This window comes from Eretmochelys imbricata, chromosome 16 (genome assembly GCF_965152235.1).
Source record: "Eretmochelys imbricata isolate rEreImb1 chromosome 16, rEreImb1.hap1, whole genome shotgun sequence".
NCBI classification, from domain to species: domain Eukaryota; kingdom Metazoa; phylum Chordata; order Testudines; family Cheloniidae; genus Eretmochelys; species Eretmochelys imbricata.
This window is the reverse complement of record NC_135587.1, coordinates 17,145,674-17,170,944: the sequence shown is the minus strand read 5'-3', so window position 1 is coordinate 17,170,944 and position 25,271 is coordinate 17,145,674. Positions and strand designations below refer to the sequence as shown.

Sequence of the window (25,271 nt, the reverse complement as noted above, 5' to 3'; positions counted from 1 at the left end):
GTGCCTTTTCTCTTAGAATTTCTCCTGTTCACAGGCAAGCTAATGAGAATTTTTCTTTGTTTCTGCCTCAGGATTTTGATGCTGACTGTTACGCACAGAGGAGGCTGTCAGGTGGCAGCCACTCCTATGGAGGGGAGTCCCCTCGCCTCTCGCCATGCAGTAGCATGGGCAAGCTTAGCAAGTCTGATGAGCAGCTCTCCTCGCTGGACCGGGACAGTGGGCAGTGCTCCCGCAATACAAGCTGTGAAACATTAGGTAAGGAGAAGATATCTTTAGAGCCATTGGGGAGTTCCAAGTCACTCTAGTGTTGTATCTTTTCCGAGCCATGATGCAGAATTATAATGGGGCCCTGCCAGTATAATTGCTGCTGGTGGATCTGTGGTAAATTATATTCTGTTGAGGTGAGGAAAGACATGAAGTGGGTTAGTTCAGAAATCTTTCAGCTATAGAAGTCTGAATTCAGACTCAACTTGTGTCACAAGCTAAAATGCTTGTTGGTTTCAACCCCTTTTCTGCCCATCAGTCGAAAAGGGAAGCTCCTCTAGGTTAAAGCTATTTTATTTTCAAACTTCGAAGGAGATGTAACAATAAAGAGGAACAAATAAAATGCACTCACTAGAGAAACAATAGTTCTCTAATGATTCACGAGTTGAACTATTGTTACTAATCACTTATTACTAAACGTATGTTGGGCACTTTCCAGAAGATGTAGAAGAACAGTCTCTGGGGCAAAGAGCTCGCGCTCTAAGTTGAAGAGATGTTATCACAAAGGTGACTGACAGTTGGGCTGGGTGGGATACAGAAGAACAAGGATCACATAGACAGTAATGCAGTAATTCAGTTTAGGCATGAATAACGCATGGTGTTCTTATCCTCCTTGTTATACACAGATCACTATGATCCGGACTATGAATTCCTGCAGCAGGACCTCTCTAATGCTGACCAGATACCTCAGCAGGTGCCAAGTATCCTCAGCCCATTGCCAGAGTCCTTGGGCGAGTGTGGCTCCCCATTTCATGGACATGTTTTCCAGCTCCCCCCGGGCAGCTCCCCCCAGCCACAATACTGCAGCCCGTTGACAGCAACACAGTCTACAGAGACTCCTCCAGCTTTGCCAGAGAAGAAGAGGAGGAGTGCAGCCTCTCAGACTTCGGATAACGCAGGCTGCAGGTTCTCCTATGAGAGGCATCCCTCACAATATGATAATATCTCGGAGGATGATCTGCAGAACCCAGGAGCTCTCTCGTCAGTACCCTTCACGTCATTTGCTGCTGTCTTGCCCTTCCAGCAGGGCAATTCTTCAGTGCCGGTTGAATTCATTACTGAGTTTGCTGCTCCTGACTCTACGGGTGACCCAGAGAACCCCCCGCCTCTGCCAGAGAAGAAAAACAAACACAGTAAGCAAGTGCCTGCATTGGTATTTCTCTTTCCTTCCCATCCTCAAATTCTTCACCTCCCCACTGTCCTACAGATGATAATGTCCCTATTCCCTTAGTGCCAAGTGTCACAGTGGTCAGCCTAAAACGTATGTGTGGCTAGCATCAATCCTTTGCCAGTAAGAGCCAGATTTTTAAAGGTACTTCAGAAGCCCATTTGCATCTTTAAGCACGTGTGGGATTTTGAAAAGTGCCTATGCACCGAACTCCCATTGAAATCTAGAACTATGGCTGTCTGCCCTTAAAATACGACGGCGGCACACTTGTGCCACTGCAGTGTTTTAAGTGTGACACTCGCTTCAATGACGGGAGGGGTTCTTTCATCGCTGTAGTTAATCCACCTCCCCAGAAGATCAACAGATGAATTCCCCTGTCAGTCGACCACTGTCCACACCAGGGTTTAGGTCGGCTTAACGACATCTCTTAGGGATGTGGATTTTTCACCCTGCTGAGAGAGACAGCTGTGCTGATGTAACTTTTCAGTGTAGACTAGCCCTAGGAGTGAAAGGCTCTAACTCTGTCCTAGGCTATGTCTACACTACAGCGCCTAGTCTGGCGTAGCCCCCGAGTGTAGACCTTGCCTATACCAACAGAAGGAGTTGTTCTGCCACGGTGGGAACACCGCCTCCCGAACAACGTTAGCTGTGTCGACAGCAGTGCTCTTCTGTCAGCTTAGGTGTGTCGCTGCTCAGGGTTTTGTTGGGAGGTGGGTTTTTCACACCCCTGACCGCAGAGCTATACCAGTGTAAGTTTTAGTTGTAGACTCACCACAAAGGAGCCAGAGAGCAGCAGTTAAGATTGACAGCTTAGAGCATTGTCACTGCCTTTAAGGGTGGTTTCCTTCTCTCTCCATACCAGTCTCAAGCCAGAGTGGCCCTGTCCTTTGGATCATCCTATTTTATTCCCACCGGATCACCTCAAAGTTGTTATGGCTGCTTTCTCACCACAGAGGAGGGCTGGACTGTCTCCAAGAGCCCAGAGAGAGGGTTCTTTCCTGGTCCTTCTCCCCTCTTAAGGCTAAGTGCTGTCAGCCCAGCATCCAGATGGAGATCACTGGCATGGCAGCACAGGACTAGCCTGTCATGATGGTGTCCAGTGCTGCCATTTTGCCTGGGCTACCGTCTTCATTTTAAGCATAAGAAGATGGATTATTAAAATGAGCACTGTCTGAACGCCAGGTCTTCCCATCATAAACCAAACTCCCAGCTCCTCAAGCAGTGGCTCTGAGGACTGGAGGTCATGACCTTACTCTCATTACCTTAATTTTCACTCAACAGTGGATCCCTTGCTTAAAACATGGGGGTCCCATTGAAAGGGAGCAGCTATACTGATTCATCAGGGAATGAACTGAGCACTGGAATGTGTGATAAGATCCAGCGAGCGATCAGCCAGTGGCTAGCTTTACAGTTCTTCATTAAATAGATTGTGTGCACTGTCTCACCATTCAGCATTTGGATCAACTGTATTTTATAATGTGACTCACAGCCCAGCCCAAGAGGAGATTTGAAAAATGCCAAGGTGGCCTTCTGACCTGGGTTTGTCGTTTGCAGTCTTCTCATGGGAAGAGGCTGGGTTTGAAACTTGCCTGGCTTGCTTAGCTGGTCACTGTTATATCAGACCTCAGCTAATTCCTTTCTTATATGACCATGTTAAAAACGCAAAAGTTCATCATCAAAAAGCAGCATCTCCATTGGTAAGGACAGTGCCCAAGTTGTCCAGGCCACGCTTGCAACCCGTACTGTTTGCACTCTGAGAGCAGAGCTTGACCTGGGCTCAGTCCTGAGAGGCCAGTCTATTGCAGTAGTTTGGTACACTATCCACACATGTAATATGTGGTATAGACAATAACATATATCTGTCTCTTATGAGCAAGGTAAGGCAAAATGTTTAAAGGTACCTAGAGTGACTAGCAGGGAGCTACAGTGCTACTTGTAGACATCACAAAGGAAGTACAGGCTAGTGACTCAGAGTCAGAGTCAATAATTGAAGCTATCCCAAACGATTTAGTAGTAACAGCCATATGGCTTGTGTGCCGTACTAACTGAATTGGTGCAAACCCTCATTGCTGGTCACAGGATCAGGCACACAGTTCATCTCCACATATTGACTCTTCTTTTTAGTAAGGGCTTCAGCCAAGCCCAGATTCATTCCCTGCAATCTGGTGCATGGGGGTGAAGACTCAGCTCTCTGTGGGAACCTGCGTGCCTTTACTTGGGAGGTCTGTGCCTTTACTTGGGAGGTGTGTGACTGGAGATGTTTGGGCTAAAGGCAATTTGGTGACCCCATTCATAGAGAAAAGAGTGGGTTGGGCTATTTGCCTGTCTCTCTAAGCCCCTCTTCATTCTTTTCTGTTATCCTATGAGGCTCTTTGAGAAGTCAAGGAGAGTTACTTAAAAACAATTTAAACAGTTATCTTTTCTTTACTGCCTGTGTGCACTGTTAACCCCAGTAACAAGGCCTGCAAGTATGTCATCTTTGATGTTTAGCTGGGCTTTTAGAATTAGCTGCCTTCTGTAATCTGAAGATATCAGAAGGCTCTGGAGCATTGATTAGATTGTATTGTTAAGGAGGGAGATCTTGTTATCCAGCATGTAGTCTGTCCCCTTGGTTTGTTAAAACATCCTTGGTGCAAAGCTGGCTGAAGTATTGGGGTGTAACCTGACTTCAGCATTGCAACAGACACCTTTATTGCATTCATATGACACTGAGAGATTGCTATATATAGTCCATACCTTGCATGTAAGCATGCTGCAGTTCTGCGGTTGTTAGTTTTACCTTATTGTTCATAAAAAATTTCTGTAAAAAGTTACTAGAAATAAGATTTATGGTAGCACCACCACTCCCTTCTTGGCCTACATATGCTGTATCTTACAATGAACTGATGCAGGCAGATATCCTGGTATAATTACATACACTGAGAGGCATTGCTCACATATCTACACAATATGTGCATGACACACTCCTGGGGTACTGACATGCATGCATTCGTTAAAAAGATCTAGAGCTGTCACAGCTGCGATTTCATTGTGGTCTCACTGTTCTGGGTCATCTTCTGGCAATTGATTTATTGGCAGGAAAGCTTACAGTAAAGACAAAGGTGGACTTTTAATTAATATTGTACAGCAAGTCCTGTCTAAATTAACCATACCTATTACTGTGAGCTGTGCCCAGAGAGACTTCAGACAGCAGCCTTCTGACAAACACCGACAGGGTAAGAGATCTGCCTTTCAGTCTGGCCTGAATTATTATTTATTTAGTGCTGTAAGAGTACATGTTACTGTGCTAGTGGTGAACTGTTCTAGACTATTATTAAGAGCTAGCAATGTTCTCATGCTGTACAAGGCACAAATATAGAACAGCTTCAGTCACAAAGAGCTCCTGGTCTAAAACACAGGATCCTGCCCCCAAACAGCTTAGAATCTGGAGTTGTCATTTGTTCATTTTTCTCTCTATCTTCACCCCTTTTTCTCCCCCCGTCAGTGAGAAGTAAGTGTAGAATGGTGCCATCTGAGCAGATGGTTTCTAACTGCTGTAGCTATGCTGAGGACAGTTGCTGGTCTTATCCAGGATGATATAAACTATTTGAAAAGCAGATGTCATCCCCAGAGGTAGAGGCAAAGCTTCTTTGAGCTTGTCTTCACTAGTGGGTCAGTATGAGGTGTAGCTTGAGTGTTCCCATTAACTCAACCCCTGTCCACACACACAAACTATCACTCGTGCCCAGTAGTGGCGGTAACCTGAGTTGGCTGACATGACTGCAAATACAGGGCAGAGCCTTGAGCAAATTTATCTCATTAGCTGCCCACAGTGTTAGGTGAAGGTCAGTGCCATGACACAACATCGGGCTGCTAGTCCTCCAGTGCCTTCACACAATCCATCAGGCACGTGCATCCTGGCTTTTTCTTGCCTTTTCCTGTTCCTTGATTAGAAGTCAACTGCCACTGCGTATAGGCCAGGTCAGCTTTCTGTCCCCCCAGCCTGATGCTGCTTCCAGTACCAGCAACTGCAGTCCTCCATCTCCAGTACACAGCTCTGTGTTTTTGAGAATGGAGCCCAAGAAGAGATCATGTCAGCCTGCTGGCAGCAGGCCAGAGGCCAACACTGAAGTACTGATGGCTCTCTGGTGCGAAGCTGGCAGGGTCTGTGAATTTGTCTCGGAGGCAATTGCTGTGTGGAGTGCAACAACCTACTAGGTTGCCCAAAGAGATTTCATTCCTTTGACAGTGAGTGCATTCTACATTGTGTAGATGGGGGATTTGTACTCGGAGCGGAAAGTAAGAGGACCACTGCACAATCTCGGACCCAGTAAGGTGATACCAGCCACAGCCTGGCTTTTCACGTGTTTTCTCTCTAGATTTTGAGTTAACATAAGCTGGGCATTTTGGAACATTCTGGAGGGAGATGCTTCAAATTATGTGTCTCACTCCTGCCTCTTCTCCAGGTGTGCTCCCTCAGACTTTGTCTTTACATCTCCGCTGTTCATCGAGGAGGCTGCAGCCCCCGTTCCACCCTTCGGTATACGGAATAAACTGCAGGATGTGCTGCCTGCTCTGAGCCAGTGATGTAATTTCCCCATCTGCTTTTTGAATGTCTGCCTCATTAAAAACTGCAGCACAGAGGGGAGGGCAGGGGATGGGTGGGATCCTATGCAAAGAGCAATCACAGGAATGTTTCCATTTTCTCAACCTTCTGCTACAGATCAGAGGCCTTGAAAGAGCCAGTGTGCCCCTTTCATTTGTGTTCTGTCGTCCTGCCCCTCCTAGCAACATTGAATTCAGGGATTGTATTTCACTATTTCATATGGTTTTTCCTTAACCTAAAATTGTAGATGAAGTCAGAATAGAAGCAGAGATGCTTTTACCTTCCCTGCACTGGTTCGAACAAGGGGGGGGGGCAGTAGCTTTCATGGCAATGGGAAGCATTAGTGCCATAAACAGCTGAGATAATAGAGCTCTTCATTATTCCCTTACAGATTAAGTTAAGGCTGCCAACTCCATTCAGAGGCTCTGTCTTGAGTTAAGGCATGGACTGTAATTTAATTTTTCACAAGAAGCTAATGTGTCACCTTTTTCACGGACACTTCTCATTACTGCTGTAATGCAGCCTTTAAACCCAGTAGAGCCTTTGGTATTGGCTGGTGCTTCAGCTCTGTATGCTAAATGTAGCACGTTAAATGGTTTTGTAGCTGAATCCTCATTAAGGCTTAGTGTGAACATGCCAATGTTGGCTATGTAACGTTGATATCACCAAGTCCGGGCTCTGACTCTTTGGCTTCTCTCCCATCCCAGAATATGCCCTTCTGTCTCAGCCTCTTGGCCTCCGTTCCTCCACCCAGGAGAGGCACAGTGTGGGATAGGTGTTCTATAGAGATGCATCATAAACTGGAATTTTTGTATGTCCTATGGCTTTATGGTGTACTTAATGTACGTTTTGCTGCACGTACACATTGAAGGGAATAGCTGGGTCTTCTGAGACTTTCTGGTGTTTGGAAACATTTGTTCTTGTACCAGTGTTGTGTGAACATTGTACCTTAAGTCGCCTTTACATGGCAGTGATGTAAAATAAGAGGACCTTGGTGGATCAGTGCCTTAATCCCTGCACTTTTCACCTTTAGAGAGTTATGTTCCGATACAAATGACATCGCCAGTGGAATAAATTTTGTGGTCTCAGCCCTAACCCTAATGGTCATTTGTCCACACCAGTAAATATACAAACACATTCACACAGAGACACACACAGTTCGGTACACTGATCGCTCCTGGCTTTGGGAAGGACAAAGTCTGAAACAGCAGAGGGTTGTGAGGCGCTTTGGTAGAGCTGTGTTAGGAGCCCAGGAAAAGTACTGAAGATAGAGATTGAGGAGCACAGGCAGAGCTGTGTGGGATCTGAAGGGGTGCTGCAGGACAGCAGTGTAATGAACATTGACAGAACTGTGTGAGGTCCTAAGACTGGAATAGTATCAGGTGTTACTGCTCCAGATTGAGGTGCATCAAGAGAGTTGTGCGACACAGCGTTTTTCTGCACTTTAGTTGCCAGAACTCCTTTTTATATAGTTAGAGATGTACTTTTTGGACAGCTTTTAGTCTCCTCTTCTAGATAAAGTTTAAAAATATCAGAGGAAGTCTCAAAAAAGGTGTAGGCGACAAGTGCTGAGCGGTCCTTCCTGCTGACACTTGTATGAGGCTGCATCCTCTTTGAAATTGGACTGCCTGTAGACTGCTGTTGGGTGGAGCAGCACAGAGTGCTGCACTTTGGGGTTGCAGACCTCAAGTGGTGGGATCTGGCCTCCGCGTTTTGCATGATGGGTTCATGTTGCATTCTGATGACTGCATGTCAAGCTTTTATTGTTGACATTGGTTTGTTGCAGCTGGTAGACTGAAACACCAGCAAAGGCTGAATGACTGGCACTTAATGACCAGACTTAAAAACTTACATGAGGGAAAAATAGTATGTCACTAATAAGAAGTAGAACGCTTTGTGAATGACAAATGGTTCTGAAAAAGATGCTGATCAACCTCTTTAAAGTGCTTGAATGGTAGTGTGCTCTCTGCTCTGCCCTCCGCATCTCTTCTCAGATTTTGCAAAGTTATTTTCCATCCTTAATCACCCTTGTTTTTTGTAGCAGTTGGAAAAGTACCAAAGTGGGTGTCTTGCCTGTATAGTAAAATACAACTAAGGCCCTAGTTCTGCCATCAGAACTGCACAGATAGACCTTGTGCCTGTACTGAGTCCCACTGACTTCAGTGGGGGCACTACGCAGGTTCGAAGGTCTACTCATGAGGATCCTGTTGAGGGATTGGGGCCTTATTGTTTCTAGCATCTTCCATACAAGCTGCAATCCAAAAATGCTTTACAGCGTTTGGATTCTGTTGCAGAATTAGAGACACATTAAGATGTGTAGGAAAGCCCGGGGGGGGGGGGGGGGGGGGTGTTTACAGCAGAAATTTGAGATGACTCAGTGAAGTGGAAAGACCCTGTGTCAGGTTTCAGAGTAACAGCCGTGTTAGTCTGTATTCTCAAAAAGAAAAGGAGGACTTGTGGCACCTTAGAAACTAACCAATTTATTTGAGCATAAGCTTTCGTGAGCTACAGCTCACTTCATCGGATGCATACTGCGGAAAGTATAGAAGATCTTTTATACACACAAAGCATGAAAAAATGGGTGTTTACCACTACAAAAGGTTTTCTCTCCCCCCACTCCACTCTCCTGCTGGTAATAGCTTATCTAAAGTGATCACTCTCCTTACAATGTGTATGATAATCAAGTTGGGCCATATCCAGCACAAATCCAGGTCGTGTTCCCCCCCCCACACACACACAAACCCACTCTCCTGTTGGTAATAGCTTATCTAAAGTGATCACTCTCCTTACAATGTGTATGATAATCAAGGTGGGCCATTTCCAGCACAAATCCCGGGTTTAACAAGAACGGGGGGGGGCGGTGGGTCTAGGAAAAAACAAGGGGAAATAGGTTACCTTGCATAATGACTTAGCCACTCCCAGTCTCTATTCAAGCCTAAATTTCAGATGGCTGGAGTTCTAAATGAAAAGGCTTTCCCGCTAGTGCTGGCAGTAGCCTGGGAGAAGACATGCTGGATGAGTTTGAAGAGACAAGTCCATGAGGAAGGCCATCATGTCTATTCAAAAAGAAGCAATTTTGAATTTCATCCGGCAAAGCGAGGAGAGTCAGTTGGGAGGTTTGAGGATGGGTGCTGTGGACATCCTGCTTTGTGTGGTGGAAAGCAAGGGAGCCACGTGCTGTGTGTGAGTGACTGTGGACAGCTATGATTTGTAGAGGCAATGGCACTATCGAAGGTGGCAGGATGAAAGGGACAGTGATCAGGGACGCTGAAAGATTAAGAAGATTTGTTTTAAACAAAATGTCACCCCTGCTTCTAAAAGTACCTCAGATTATTCAACCTGAAGGAGTTTTTTAAAATCCAATTTACTTTTTACTGTTTACGCAGGGTTTTTTTGTTTGTTTGTTTGTTTTTTGCTATCTGCACTTCGTTCAGCTGGGAAGGCAAAAACTGCCTTGTTGGCTGGTTTGATTTCTACTCTGTTTCACTGTCTGTTTGTTTCTCATTCAGCAGCAGAGTGCTGCAATGTTGGAATTGTTTAAGCCCGAATAAAATATTTTTACTGAATTTAAAAAACAATTCATGAAAATATTTCTTCTTCGATGCTGCAAGTGGACGTTGTCCTTTGAAGACATACTTCACTTCGAAGACAATTCCAGGGAAGAAAGTGATAGTGGATAATCATCTCACTTGAAATCATGCCTCATAATAAATATCCAAAATACTTTCCTTGGTATCTGACAGTGCCATTGAAAAGGCCCAAAATAAAAAATGAATGTGAGTAAAACACCAGTCTCACACCAGCCAGCTTTGCTTGGCAAGTTCATGTAGTAGTCCGGACCCTGTTATCTAAATCCTCTTTTCCAGTTGTCAGGCTGTCTGGTTCCCCTTTCCTCTGTATAATTCTGGATATCAAGGTAGTTTGTTTTGTGGTGATAGCACCTGATAACAGTATAGACAAAGACCTAAGCCTCCGTATTCTAGAAATATTTATAGCCATTGGCCCGAGATTTGGAGCAAGTTGGCACAGTTTAGTGTTAGACTAGTGCAACTCTTTGGAGCATGGTTGCTTAGAAGCAAACTCAAAACTGGGCCTTGTCCAGCTTTACGGGAGACTGCTGATCAGACAATTGGAGTGCTAATCCTAATGAAGTGTGAACTGATGCCCCCCCCTTGAGGGATGATGATGTTTACAGCTGCTTTCAGACAATGGGAACAGATCACTGTATCAGGCCTGGTTTGTGCTTAAAAATCCACATTCCTGAGCGCCATAGCTATACTGACATAACTCCTGGTGTAGATGCAGCTAGGTCGACAGAAGAATGCTTCTGTCAACCTACCCATGGTTGCTTGAGGAGGTGAAGTTACTGCAGTGATGGAAAAACCCCTTCCATTGCTGTAATCTGCATCTACATTACAGGCTTACAGCCTCCGAGCTAAGGCACTGTAGGGGTGTTGCTGTAGACCCCATAGTGTGGATGTGGCCTAGTATGGGGAAACCTGACAAACTGGCTCTGTTCACCCTCCTGAAGCAAAGTGCAATAACAGGTGCAGTCTGTCCATTTGTACTTTGGTTTTGCTTTTTAATGGGGGAGGATCCTGCCCACTTGTTCACTCTGGTACTGTAAAGGCTGTGGACTGGTCAACAGCAATGAGTGTGGTCCTGATTTGTATTACAGTGCTGGCATATTTGCAGTTTATGGAAGACTACTCAGAGCCGCAGCCATCCATGTTCTACCAGACACCTCAGAACGAACACATCTACCAGCAGAAAAATAAGCACCTCATGGAAGTCTATGGGTTCAATGACTCGTTCAGCAGCACCGACTCGTCGCAAGAGCTGGCACCACCCCCTGCCCTTCCGCCAAAACAGCGACAGCTGGTGAGTGACACCCTCCATATTCTGCCGAACAAAGACGTGTTTGACTTCTAGGAACAGCTTTGGGGAAGTGACCTCCTTTTCACTCTCTGCAGCTTGTGTCCTGGAAGACTGCGGGTCTAGATTGATGTCTTTATGTTTACATTACCCGGGTTACACGCCCTGAAACCTAAAGTTAATGTGTTTCTCAGACATCTTGCATGACCTAGTTTAACCACCATTCTCCATTCCAACCCTCAAATTCAGAGCACTCCTCATGAGCTTTGAAAAACCAAAATTGAGAATCAAAGGCCTTGCCTACGCTGTGGTTGAAACTGTGTTGGCTACTCTCCTCTTTAATCACATTTGCTACTAACACAGTGGCCAGTCCAGACAATAACTTTTCCTGACATCTGTGATAGCTAAACCGTGCTACAGACCACACATTCTTAGATAAAACTTCTCAGCCAGTGGTCAGAAAACTGGTTAGGAGCAACCATTTACACTTAGTTGCTCCTTGTATACTTTGTTATAACAAAGACTGTGCCAAAGAGCCCTAATGTGGCCGATACCTCTAACAAATGTGTGTACTCCCCATAGTCTCCTGCTGTCCCATATTCACGAGGAGCTGGGGAGCCATTCCAGTGCCAGCTCTGCCATTTTGGCTTACTTTAAAACAGGACTTGTCCTTTTTCTGATCAAATCTGACTTGAGGTTTTTGCTGCTTCAGAACAGGAATGCCACTTACCCATCTAGAAAGAAAAACCCACCACATTCATCTTGCCCTTTCAGTCCTCAGCACACAGCCAGTGCACTTTGAGCATGTTTGTGTGGGTGCCATGGGGGCTTGAATGCCAGTTTTGAACACTGTGGATGAAATCCTGGCCTCATTTAAGTCACTGGGACTTTTGCCATTGACCTCAGTGGAGCCAGGATTTTACCCTGGGTTTTTTGGGGTGGGTTTCTCAAAATGTTTTTCATAGTGCCCTCTTTTTACTTCAGCCTCCTCACTTCAGGAATTTTTTTTTTTAAATAAAACGAACAAACTAGTATGGGGGAAAAAACAGCTCCTGAGTCCTAGTAGCTAATTCCTGTTGCTGCAGCTTTAGTAGCAGACCTGGAGGAATTGTAAAGAATGGGCCTCAGTGCTATTGCTTAACTGGACAAGTTTACTTCAGGCCTTCAGGAGGTGATGCTTGCCTCCCATGTTGCGTGAAAGAATCATTCATGTTGGTCCCTATTGGCGTATTTCCTCACCTCTTATCTGTGCTGACTTTTGACTATCCCAGTGCATTTTTCTCCGTCAAAGGGAAGGCTGAGAGTTCCACTCTCCAGGTTCGAAGCATCTAGATTCCCTGGAACCATAAGCTTAAAACCTAGCAGGGTGAATTTGTCCTTCCAAGGAGACAAAATGAGTGCAATACAGTTTTACTGTGTTTGGGGCTCCTTCACTGAGACCTTAAAACCCAAAGTCCTGTCTGTTTTGCGAGGACACTAAGTTGAGGGATGCCCCTTTATATGTGGTCAGAATTTCTCCTCGGTTGTCATGTCCCATTTACTCATCATCCCACCAGCTCCCTATTTCAGTGATGGATTATAAAGGTACACTGCGATTCTTTGGTATGAGAGGTGCTATGCAAAATATGGATCTCTAGCCAGGGCATATGAGCTATTTAACATTCTAGTAGTTAGAGTAGGGGAATTCTGCCCCCTTTTCCTAATTTAATTCAGTAGAAACAAAGCTTTTCCTTTAGGTTCTACCACATCTGTACTGCCCTTTAATAATAATCTGGCTGGCCAAGAGATCATGGTTCTGCCTTCTGGGCATCTTTTTACTCCTTGCAAGGTGATACTATCAAGGTGTTGCTTGAGGTTTGCCTGAAGCAGAGATTTCCTTAAGCACAGCCTCACATATATTCATTTGGGAAGTGATAATGCTGAACTCTCCAAGCAGATGATGGCTCATTCAACAAGGACTGTAAAACCCATCGCAGTGGATGTGCTCTGGCTGCCCAGAGAGATTCAGCCAAAGCGAATTGTGTGGATGCAGGGTATTTCCTAGCCACAGGCAAGTTTTGCTGGATGAACTCCTCTGTATAAAATTGAAAAAAATCCTTTCTTTGTGAGCTTCAAATCTGATCACTGAAGCATTTGTACTTAAAATCAGAGAGTCTGAACTGGGGAATGCAGAAGGGCCAGAAATAGCCATCGTGCTTAGCGTCCTCCAGACACGTCAAACGTACAGGAGATTCGGAAATCTTTAATGACTGACTCTCCCCTATACAAGTACACTAGAATAGTCAGCGTGGTATGTTTTGATACTTCAAGTTACAGTATTTCCCTCTTGTGAAACTGGGATATAATTTTGTTTTTGAATGAAAATCTTAAAACACTGAAAGTTATGCCTGACCCAGGATCCCCCACAGTGCCCGAGAAGACTCATCTCTCAGGCTGGAGAGACCCAAGTTTCCAGGCTGCTGGCTGACAAAGTAAACAATCCACAGAAACAGCCTGCCTAACATCTGGAAGCAAAGGCCAGTTCCACTGCTTGGCAGTGGCTGCTAGTGAGTGCCCACTTCTTTGAGCTCCTCTGGCCTGTGCTGTGCAGGGAAAGGCAGTAGAGAAGAGCTCACCTGTGCACCTAAGCAGCAGCCAAGCATGAGTGAGCTGGGAGAGGGAATTGTTTTTAAGGAACGTGTTAAATGAGAGGATTTGAATTGTTTTTGCAGTGTCTCTTGGAGCTCAGAAGCATGTATCAGTGTGACTGGCTCAAAATGAGGGTTTGGTCCTATGAACTGCCCAAGTAGCTATTTGTGTAGTAAGCAACTTTAAATGCATTGTTTTAAAAACAGCATTTCTCACCCTTTATTCATAGCTTGTTCTGTGCTTGCTTTCTTTGTTTCCTCTCTTGCTTTCTCTCTCCTGTTCAGCAGGCCTCCTATGCTGCCTCTTCCTTCTCTTCTGTCTCCTACTGTGTCCAGCAAACTAAAGTGCCCTTCACCCCCGAGGACACCAGTGCCACTCAGGGCCTCAGTATGTCCGTCTCTAACTCCTTTCTCAACCGGCACAGCTCCTTTCCTGTGCATTCGGTGAGTCACTAACTGCACTTCTTTACCATGTGTGTGTTTGTGCTGGTAAAATGCTCCTGCACACATTCTGTGCTTACTGACCCAGGGCCAGGTAAATTGGGAGACTCTCATTTGGGCTTTTGAATGCATTCGGTAATAGTCAGAAAAATCCCAGTTGAATCTAATTAAATGGCCTTGGGAGGAGGTTGGCCTTTGAGTGTCTTGTGTGTATTTATGGCTAGGGTGGGGGAAGAGGGAAGAAGACCAGGCTTCTGTAATAATGGCACACTCCTTCAGCTGTGAATCCCCCATAGCAATGCACTGTGGCACTGGGAAGTACTCTGACCTCTCCAGATAAATGTAGTGATGATGACTAGTTAATTTAAATACTGCTTCATGCATCTGGCCTTTGGAGAGATAATGAGAGGCTGTCTCTTTCTTGAGTTTGATCCATTCAAGTGCATGGAACAGCATCTGCAGCTCCTGGCTCCTTGCTCTTTTCCAGGATGTGGCCTCTAGCCAGTCTCCCTTCCCATTTCTCCTTGTCTAATTCCCATCAAATATCTGTACTCACGGACGGGATCGATATTTGTTTGCTTCAGTAAATATACCCGGTGCCCTGAAGAGTGAAGGGGGTGTGACTATACTTCACAGCACCTCATAAGCAATTTGGGTGGAGGACCTCGAAGCAAGCAGGGAATGATTTAAATCAAAGTAAGGACCATCTGTAGAGCACTGTTTAAACTTGTGATAAAGTGCTTAAATTAGATAGCAGCAATAATAAAGAAACATTCATTTTCATGAAGTTAATGTTTCCCCTCAGTCTGACTGTGAGATTCCAGCAAATGGTTCATCAGTATGAGGTTCCATGTATGCAAAATTATGTGGTCGTGATCTATTGTCTGCACAACTATGAGAATAACTAACACCTGAAAATAGGCTATTCTTAAAGGTGATCTAGCTGTTTTATAAGTTACAGACTACTCTTGGAGGTTCAAAATGCTTAGACAATATGTGGGCTAACTTAAAATTGTTAAAACAATTATTTTACAACAAAATATTTGAAAACTATATTTCTTACCTACTAGGACCTGACTTTAGTGTTCTGCACTTCTGCGAAAGTTGTTGATGACACTATGCCCTATGCTTATGGCTGTCAAAACACTTCACAAACAGTGTATTAAAACTCCCAATATCTACACTCGTGAGATAGGGAAGTATCAGAATCTTCTAATAATAGAGGAAGAAACTTAGTGAAAGTGTGGTGAAGTAACTTGCCTCTATATAAATCCATGGTACCCCCACATCTTGAATACTGTGTGCAAATGTGATCACCCCATCTGAAAAAAGATATATTGGAATTGGAAACGGTTTAGAAAAGGGCAACAAAAATTATTAGGGATATGGAACGGCTTCCATATGAGGAGAGATTAATAGGACTGGGATTTTCAGCTTGGAAAAGAGACGGCTAAGGGGAGATATGATTGAGATCTGTAAAATCATGACTGGTGTAGAGAAAGTAGATAAGGAAGTGTTTACTACTTCTCATAACACAAGAACTAGGGGTCACCAAATGAAATTATTAGGCAGCAGTTTTAGGTTTAAAACAAATAAAAGGAAGTATTTCTTCACACAACGTACCATCAAACTGTGGAACTCCTTGCCGGGGATGTTGTGAAGGTCAAGACCATAACAGGGTTCAAAAAAGAACTAGATAAATTCATGGAGGATAGGTCCATCAATGGCTATTAGCCAGGATGGGCAGGGATGGTGTCCCTAACCTCTGTTTGCCAGAAGCTGGGAATGAGTGACATGGGATGGATCACTCAGTGATTACCTGTCCTGTTCATTCCCTCTGGGGCACCTGGCACTGGCCACTGTCAGAAGACAAGATACTGGGCTAGATGGACCTTTGGTCTGAACTAGTAGGGCCATTCTTGTGTTCTTAAGTCACACAGTGAGCAAGTGGCAGAGCCAGGAACAGAACCTACAAGTTCTGACTTGTAGTCCTGTGTTTTAACCCTGCACTGCTTTCTGTTTGAATTGACTCTTGTAGGCAAAACACAGCACTGTAAGACCTGATCTTGACAGGTAAAAATCCTTACAGTTTACTTTTAAAATGGACTTCTTTTTAGCAATTTTAAGTCTATACATACGATTGGTTAACGATTTTAAAATATAAACAGTTTGTTTTATTTTTAAAACCATCTTAGTTGACCTTAAATGGACACTGTTAACTTGATGTTAATTTTAAGGGTTTTTCTGCTCCCCTGTTGGTGATTTTAAGGGTTTTTTCAGTAAGGAAGAAACTAACTAGCTAGAGCAGGGGAAACAGTGAAACTGACTATACACAAAGTGCTGTCAAAGGCAGAATATCACCTTTTTTTCTCACTAGTGCTTGTGAATTGTAGTAATCTTAGCTGTTGCTCGTGGCTGTAGAATTTACAAAGTTTTCAGGGAGAAATGAGCTCTTAATTTTGAGTGCCCCTTTGTCTCTGAGCTACAAAATCAATGTCTTTACGTACTTCACAGTAGTCCCGCGTGAATATCGCAAGGGTGGTTTACACCAATGCACAGATTTTCACATTCATGGTTTTTCATGCCCCTAATAAGAGAAGACGTGAAACAGTTGTAGAGAATTGGATCATTACCAGGATAACACCCTTTGTTGGGGACACAGAAGTGCTAGAAACCTTCTGTTAATCTGTTTATGGACATTGACTAAGGGGACTTCTACAGTCCTTCCTTTCCATGGATTTTCCTGTGAGGAATGTGAACTGTGGTAGTAATATTTTCAAGTGAATTGCCCTGTTCTGCTCACTCTGCCATCCTGTTGCCCTCCTTCTTCCTCTGTTTAGCCACAGCAAGTCCACTTAAAAGAACACTTGGAAGAACAATAAACCTGTTAAAGAATTAAGCCTTGGCTACCCACCAGTCTCAGCAGGGATTTAATGCTTGGGACAGCAAACCTTTCACACACAGGACAACTAAAGAATCAGCTTCCTATGTACCAAATAGTCAATGCTGATTATCAAGTCCTTTAAAATGATCCATCCCCTACATTAATCTTTATCTGTTCTATACATGAAGCAAAGCCTTCTTAAATCAATACCAGGATGTCAAACCTAATAAAGAAATTAAACGGCTGCCCGTTAGCAGTATGTGAGCAATTAATCACAATCTCCCTGCCCAAGCCATCCTTGAAGAGTTGCCTTGGTTAGCAGTTTTTCTCTTCATGTGTCTGTGCCTGGGAAAGGAAGGGAGGATGCAAATCCAAAGGGAATACACATCCCTGTACAAATCTGTAAGGTTTAGCTGCAAGGCCGCATGAAAGCTGCAGATCTCATCATCCGCTATCCTGGGAGTCAGCTACACCTTGAGTTCATGGGCCTTGGAGCTCCACATGAAGGAATTGCTTTTCTGTGCTGCCTAACTGGTTTTGAATAGCTTGGTCTCTTGCTAAATAAAGGCTTGGCATCACTGTACCAACTCCTCTAAGCATAGCAATCCTGTCCATTAGTCCTTTTCCCAGTCTAAAAATACCTCTTTCAGCCATTTTCTTTATGAAAATCCCCTTTTTTTAGTTAATAGCGGACTTTTCCCCTTAACGCAGGTTCCCGGTTTGAAATCCTCATTGTCTCCTCTGTAACCAGTCACATGTGCACTCACCACTTCTCTTCCACGAGCCATTCTTCATTCTGACCCTGTTACCCTGCTGTAACAACACCTCGAGTGGTTCCTCTTTTCCATTCTGGATGGCTGAATTTCTTGCTATGCTTCTGTCTGGGCCTAATCCTCCCCACTTAATCTCATAAGGGGAGCATTTTTTACTGAGAGCTTTTCTGCGAGTGTGCTTTTCAGAGAGTTTGGATAATAGGTTTGGGGCTTTTTATTCTGTCTTGGAGAGACAAACCAATGCCCATCTGTGCAAGTGGAAGCCTGCTCTTATGACTTGCAGCCCTGGTAGCATTATGCGGATGTGGGTTCTGTTTGTATCGTCCTTATGAACGATGTGGCATAAAAGGCTGTTTGCCTTCAACATGATTGTGCAAATGCACTGAAGGAGACTGGACATTGTACGGTGAAAATGACATTCCAGAATGGGAGGCTAGACAAGAACCGTAAGAGCCCAAGAACTGACCTAACACCCAGATTGAATCTTTGCTTTAGGAAAGTAAGGGCAGTGGTAGTGTAAGCCTAGAGATAGGGTATGCCTGAGGGCCATTGCTGCCCCTGTCTCTCTTTCACTCGGTTCCTTTGGGTGAGCAGCCTGATTCACCATGAGTTCAGCAGAACAAATGTCAGACTTTTCAAGCCTTCAGGCATGTGAAGGTTTGACTTCACTCAGTGTTCCTGTGTGGTGCTTCCATCTCTTCACCGACGGTGCTGTCTCACTGCTAACCCTGTCTAAATTCATTCTCTGTTACTAAAGAAAAGTGGATCCTGTAGAGTCTCTTTCAGGGATGGGACCTCGCTTCATCCTGAAACCTACAGAGACAATGTCTTGACAGAGCAGAATCCTTATTCATGGCCATTATAAAGGCATCAGCACCTATCCACTTCCTCCTGTGACTGAGGCGCCTTAACCTGGAAGCAAGAAGTGCACTTGGACTCCCTAGCTCTAATCACCCTCCTCTTTGTTCATGGCTATTTCTCATCTGATAAACAGAAAAGGAGGAGAAAGCAATGGACACCCAAACAGGTGTCTGAGCCACACCATCTAGCCAGCTGTCTTCCCTGCTCCTGGACCTGGTTCCACGTCAGCATTTGATTGCAGATGGAGCAGATGTTGAAATGCATTAGGGGAAAATGGACAAAGCTTCTGAAACCTTTTCTCAGCTGTACAGGGAGGGGTCACGTCTGAGCCACAGGCTTCCACTGATGTCTGTGTCTGAGCTTCTATTCTGACCCTAGTCAGGATCAGCCCTAGCTGCTGATGGAGAGAGTGGTACTCTACCTGTCAGGCAGACCATGGAACCTTTTTCTTCTTTCCTCTGTGACAGCTGTCTTTCCCCCCTGCCCTCCTTTTCCTGTTCTCCTCCCACTTTCACCAGGGCTGCATGATTTGGGGTCCCACCATGGTAAGGGAAGTTGGCTTGCAAACACAGACCCTTCAGGTAAGCACTTTAGGCAGGGTCGGGATGCCCTGCTGTTTCAGGGTCAGGCTGGTTGGTTGTGATTGTGAGGAATGCTATGCTGTAGTCTCCCTTTTCCCTTCCTCCATAAAAGCCTTTGGGGTTTCATTAGCCCTTCCCCTTTGTAAGTTTCACAGCAGCTTGCTTTCTGGATCTCTTCTCCTGCTTCACCTCAGCTACATGATATGCCTGTTCATTGTACCAATGCTCGCTTGCCTGCAGCCTCCCAAAACAGTACCATTTAGCAGGGCAGATGTCTCCCTGAGCTGGGGCTTTGTTCACAAGAAAGGGAAGCCACCTCTTCTGTGTCTGGGGATTTTTTTCTGTCCCAACACCTTTGTGCCTGCCCCCAACACTTTTGCAGGGGGCATCCTAGACCTCTGACAAGTACCTCTCCAGTAGACCCCTGGGTGTTTGGTGGAGAGGGATAACTTCCTTGAGGAGCATGCTGTGACTGACTGACTGATGGTGTCATTTTTTGCGTTGCTTTTTCACCAGAGGCTAAGGCCCAGCCTTTACTCTGGTCTATTTGACAGTCCCCAGAGCAGGGCCAAGACCATAAGTCAGTGAGAATGCTGACCTTTCTCTTGCAGGAAGTGGTGGTCCGCGTATTTGTAGGAAGGGCTGCTTTTTCTTTGGTGGTTTTATAGTGTTTGAAGGAACCCGCTGGACCTCTCCTAGTTTCTATTAGAGTTTGGATTTTGGTTTTCTTTGGAGGCGTGCAGATCAGCCTGTGAGCCCTTTGGTAACCAGTATTCTGGCTGTCTGGGAACGATGGGGAGGCTACAGCTTGAAGGGGCTTTTTCTTTTACAGCCAGACTAATGAAGGTTTTGTGGTGACTGGGGTGAGAGTTAGTTCCCTTTTACCTGAGCAGCACCAAAGCTGTATGTTTGAACTGGCCAGGGGTTCCCCATTTTGAAGCATTGCTAGGGGAGGGAAGAATTCCCTTCAGTTCCAGCTCTCACGTTAGTTGGGGCCTCAGAGAATTTGAGGGTTTTTCTCCCTTTCTGTTATACTTTTTAATGTGTTCCATAGGGAAACAGTTTTCCAGAGGCCTGATTTTTTCCATTGTTGGGTTAAAATCTGCCTTTGTCGACCACTATCATTGTTTTTGCCCCTCTTTGCAGGAATTTGTGGCAGGGGTAATGGCTCTTATTGGATAGAGGCAGATCCAGAGTGGATCAAGTCTTTTTTCCACCAATTCTGGTTCAGGTCTGACCTTCCACCCACAGAGGTGCTGTTTGTAATATGGGTTGATATCGTAAGGATCTGCTGCACAGTCTTACCCACACTTTGGAGAGTCACGGTCACAAGTCGCATTGGTGGGACTAGTCTCAACTGGATTGTTTGGTTAATGTCTTGTTAAGGAATCCCATCTCTTGTTTTTGGGCTGCTTTCTGTTGCGAGATGGTAGAAAAGGAGGTGTACAATAGGAAATTGGTAATTGCTGTAGTTTTCCTTCCTCCTGCAGTTCACCCTCCTTCACTCTTGTAGAGGTGGGTATTGTCCTTTGTTTCAGCATCTCTTTGGTTGATTCTGGAAGTGGGTGGGCTGGTGTCTTGAATGGCAGACTTCAAGCCTCATTGCTTCCTGGCCGCTGGAGAATGATGCATAGGAGCACTAATGGTGAGCATATCAGAAATCAACGGAGACACAAGGTACACCACTGTGTGTCAGCGTGTTTTCCATTGAACAGTGCAGGAAGGCTTCAAACAAATCCAATTACCACTGGGTAGTTTTTCCTTACTCAAGTGTCTGTTTGCAATTGCAGCAGGTTCAGCAGACTTGTACTTGTATGTACATCTAATGGAAAACTGTCTTCATCCTTGACTATGGAGAAATTACATGTCTCTCTCAAATTGTTTTTAAAAGTGAGAAAAGTTCAAATACCTTTCTAGAAACTGAACTGGCTTCTCAACTCTTGCAGACAGTGCAAATAGTTTCCCTATGGAAACGCTGCAGTTCAGTACTCAGCTGTCACTACTTCTAGAAGTTCTTTGGTGAATTGAGCAAGATCACAGAAAATTCTCAACAGCTGATGTTCTTTTTTTTTTCTTTAGTATTCTTGTATGCTCAGCTATGAGTGTTTAGAGTCAGGTGTATCCAGTGTACATTTCTCCCCTGCTCCTCCCATTGCTTCTGCTCATAGTGCTCAGTTCTGATCTACAACACTCCCCGCTACTCGAGTCCTGAGCGGAGACTGCCAGTTGTGCAGAGTGATATGGTGATTCAGTGATGCAAAAAATTATCTGTTGGGGACTAGAATTAGATCATGTTCAATTCACTTGTGACTTAAATGGGATTTGACTCATTACTTTGAAAAAAGATCTGCATGCATGCAATCACCTGTCAATCTCTCAGCATTGTTTTGCTTTTCCTGTTTTGTTTCCCTTCTGCTTTTATATGTATTTCCACAGCAGGATTGCATGATGGTATTAATAGTGCTGTGACATACTGGCATCACTGAGTCTTGCCTGTGAAAACCACGTCCGCCAGTGGCTTAGTTTTGTGCATAAAATTGGAATCATACCTCTTGCTCAGCAGATATAGTTAAGTGCAGCCCTCTTTTGCTATATAAACTCCATTCCACTCTAGAAGTCGTATTTCTGCCTCTCCTGTGCAGAGGCCTCAAGCTCTGCCTTGTATAAAGCTATGTGCTGTGTCTGGTGGTGGTATTTACATTGCAACCATTAATGCTGTGTCTGTGCATCAGATTGTGTTCTCATAGCTTCAGAAGAAAGTGAAATTAGCGCTGCTGATGGCTTTTGCAAAGAGAAACCAGCACCATAGCACTGCTGATGAGGTTTACAAAGAGAAGCCAGGATTGTAGCTCTGTCAGTGGGGCCTATAAATGTTTTTATTTATCCCATATTTTCCTTGTGGAGATATTAGAAACCCAGCTCTAGATAAGCAGAGCTTTGCTTTTGTGTGTTCTCTCTCAATTTAGCATGGAGGCCACCCACACAGGGGAATAAAAAACTTGGGCCATTCATCTGCTACACTACTCAGCGTTTAAAAAGAGTGAGGTGAGTTGTGTGGCCAGGGCAGAGGCTGTGCGGAGACAAGTTCAAGCAGAAGGGGCCACTGCCTTGCTCGTGGCAGAGTTTGGAGCCATTCACTGTTGGAGCATTTCCGTCCTCATTACCAAGAGTAACTGGAGCTCTGGTATTGCCGTGGGAGATAAGAAGTTCTTTCCAGTATTTCGCTGTGCGTTTGCAATCTAGGGCACAGCAGCCTTGTATAAGGCCCATTGCTCTTTAAACATGGGGGGCTGCCGTGGAAGCTGGGTGTCCAGTTCTAGCTAATAGTCGGTGCAGTCTGGAACTAGCCGTAGCAGAGAGGATCAGAAGATCTGTAACAGCTTCATATTTTAAAAATACCGGGCTCTGGCGGACCTGGTGGGTGTAGAGTGGAGTCGGGATAAACTTGCAAGGGAACTCAGCTGGGTTGCTAACAAGGCTGTTGCTGGGAAGGCGAACAGTGTGTGTGACTACTGATGCTGTAAATGCTCCGTCAGCCGATTAATTGAGTCCAGCTCTGGATTTATGATGTAGATGACTACATCTCAGCGTCAATTAACAGGGACCTGTAAACACCCTGTCCTGGCTGCTGTGTGTAGTCACACCTCCCCAGTAGGAGTAGAGCAACATCACACCTGCAATACATGCATAGTGGGTTCATCTGCTGCCAGCTAATCCAAGGTAATGTTTATAGCCGCCCTGTCCATTGGGACACCCTGAGACTCTGAGGAGATTAATGGTGTAAAGATGTAGTTTTAACAGTGGTGTCCCCCAGTCCCTTCTGCAGCCCTGACAAAAATCGACACAAACAGTTGGAAATATTCAGTGATGCAATTCCTGAAGTCCTGCCACAAAAAACAAGACACTGAGTCGAAATGATTTTAGTGTCAGGTAAGCTTTCAGGTGTGGGCAAGCTTGCTCCTTATTGTCCTTGTGAGATAAGACCACTCCTGTCTCAAACCCAGTGCTCATTGTAGTGCTTCCAGAATGGCAGATGATACATGAATGCACTGACAGGTGGGGGAGAAGGGATTCCTTATACCTGTGTTATGCACAGCACGTCATAGTCTTCTCTGGCCTAATTTAATTGAGGACCACAGAAATATTAAACTGCCTCCCCAAAATTTCTGAATATACATGTGAAGGTATGTAGGACTTCACTTGTGTTGGCTTTCTATAGCAACCCATCCATGCCTAGTGAGGAGAGAGACGCAAATAAACCTGGGCCGGAACTTCATTTTAGGGAATAACGGTAGAGTTGCACATTGGTGCTAACTCTTCTAGTGCTGGTAGTTGGCAGCATCTCTTGGGAGGCTGTGCTGGAGCAGTACTAGTCTCAGGCAGCCTGGCATTAGCATGGTATGAGTTTGGGGAGAGTTAAATGCTCTTCCCAAAGGCTCAGGGTGCACACTGCATGCTTTCTGGCTTCCCTGAAGATTATTTGGAAGTATTCAGCTTAAAAGCAAGCAAAGCTGTGGAGTTTGAGTCTGTCTCAATGCAGCCAGAGCCAAAGTATTTCTGACCCTGCAGAAGCCTCTCAGAAATGGGAAGAACAACCAGCCCTAACCAGTTTCCAAGATGAACTCTCAGCTGTGATTTTTGTTGTTGTTGTTGCAATTCTGTTGAGTGAACGGACTCTCCTCTCCCCCCACTCCCAGTCAGTATGGTTTTAAAAGAGCAGCCGTGTTTCTAGGAGAAATCTCTAGTGCTCAGACCCTGTTGAAGTGATTGTAGCAGCCCATGCTGCAGCTGTGTGCTAGGCTGGAGATTAGCAGAAATGGGAACCATATGGAACAGTAATTCAAACACTGGGTGTTTTCCCCCTTTAAAAGTACGCTTCATGCTTGGCTCTTGTCCCAGCATGACTGCATAGTTTGAATTCCAGAGCTGCTCACAGGCAGGCTGAAATGTAGCAAAAAGGAGGGGCCTTGCTGGATTGTTTTGTAAAAGACCCAGTATCCCAAAATTGTTAGGCAGGGTTAATTAATGGCAGCCTACAGAGGGTCCCCTGCACTGCTTCCTTCATAGCAACAAGCTGAGTTCTTGTTTGTATCCTGTAAAGATCATGTAATAATAGATTTTGTGTGTTTCTTGGATACCATGTTTTACAGTAACATCTACAAACCCCATTTTGAGATTATGTTTTACGGGGCTATGGAGGACAGAGAAGAGAGACCTATTAAGTACAGAACTTTGTCTGTATTAATTAACCCATATCCATCCCAATTTTTGAATCTAATGTATATTTGGGCACTAAAGTGCTTTTGAATTGAAACTAATATCTGTCTTAAACCAGTTGAGACAGACACTGTGCAAGCTTCCTTCACAAGCCCTCGTAGTATGCCTCATTCTCAACCCTCGACATCTACCAGTTCCGCCTGCCTCGGTGCAGCACACTGATCCCTCTAGAGCAGTGGTTCTCTACGACCAGTCTGTGGGCCAGCCCTGGTCCCTGAGCGCTCCCTGACACTGTTTAGGAAGGCAGCAAGCCGATCCCTCATATCAAAAAGGTTGAGAAACACTGTGGTAGACTTAGCCCAGGCCTAAGGGAAACCTGCCAGTTTTGTCAAGTACAGTAAAAGCTGTTTTATCCGACACTTCACCAACCAGAAAGCTCTATAAACTGGCATTTCTGATCTTCATTGAAATTCCGGTTTATAATCCGGTTGGCGCGGGGCTGGTACTGTACTATGAATGTTTTGCTCTGTCCAAAATGGATTAGATTTATGCTACCAATTTCCTTACACGTACGACCTAAATCAACTCTGAAGCTCATCTCCAAAGATGAAATGATAGTTCATAAACCCCCTCTGCTATAGAAATAAATGAGTCTGATTTTGAGTTCAGCATTGTCTAGTAATTAGAGCAGGGCAATTGAAGGTCAGGAGGCCTGGCTTCTACTCCCAACCCTACTGCTAACTTTCTCTGTGGGCTTGGTCAAGCCATTTAGGTCCTCTTTGTGCTCAGTTTCCCAGTCTGTTTAATGAGAGATAATAACTGCCTTTTGCAAAGCACTTTGAGATCCTCAGATGAAATGTACTATGTAAGTGCAAAGTTATATATATTGTATTGTGTATAAGTCTCCTGTCCCCTGCAGCAGCAGGAAGTCCATCCTGAGGAAGGCTCCCTAGGAGGATAAAGATGGGTTAGTTGGGACACAGGTCATGGTTGGG

General features: G+C 44.9%; 1 protein-coding gene across 1 annotated transcript in view; it reads left to right on the top strand.

Annotated features, from left to right (window-relative positions):
- RAPGEF1 (Rap guanine nucleotide exchange factor 1) overlaps positions 1-25,271 on the top strand; it is a 120,182-nt gene that overhangs the window by 68,562 nt on the left and 26,349 nt on the right. The window contains exons 8-10 of the mRNA XM_077835801.1: positions 72-255; positions 891-1,397; positions 10,696-10,898. Of these exons, the coding sequence (XP_077691927.1) occupies positions 72-255; positions 891-1,397; positions 10,696-10,898 (894 nt within the window). The remainder of the gene's footprint in view (positions 1-71; positions 256-890; positions 1,398-10,695; positions 10,899-25,271) is intronic.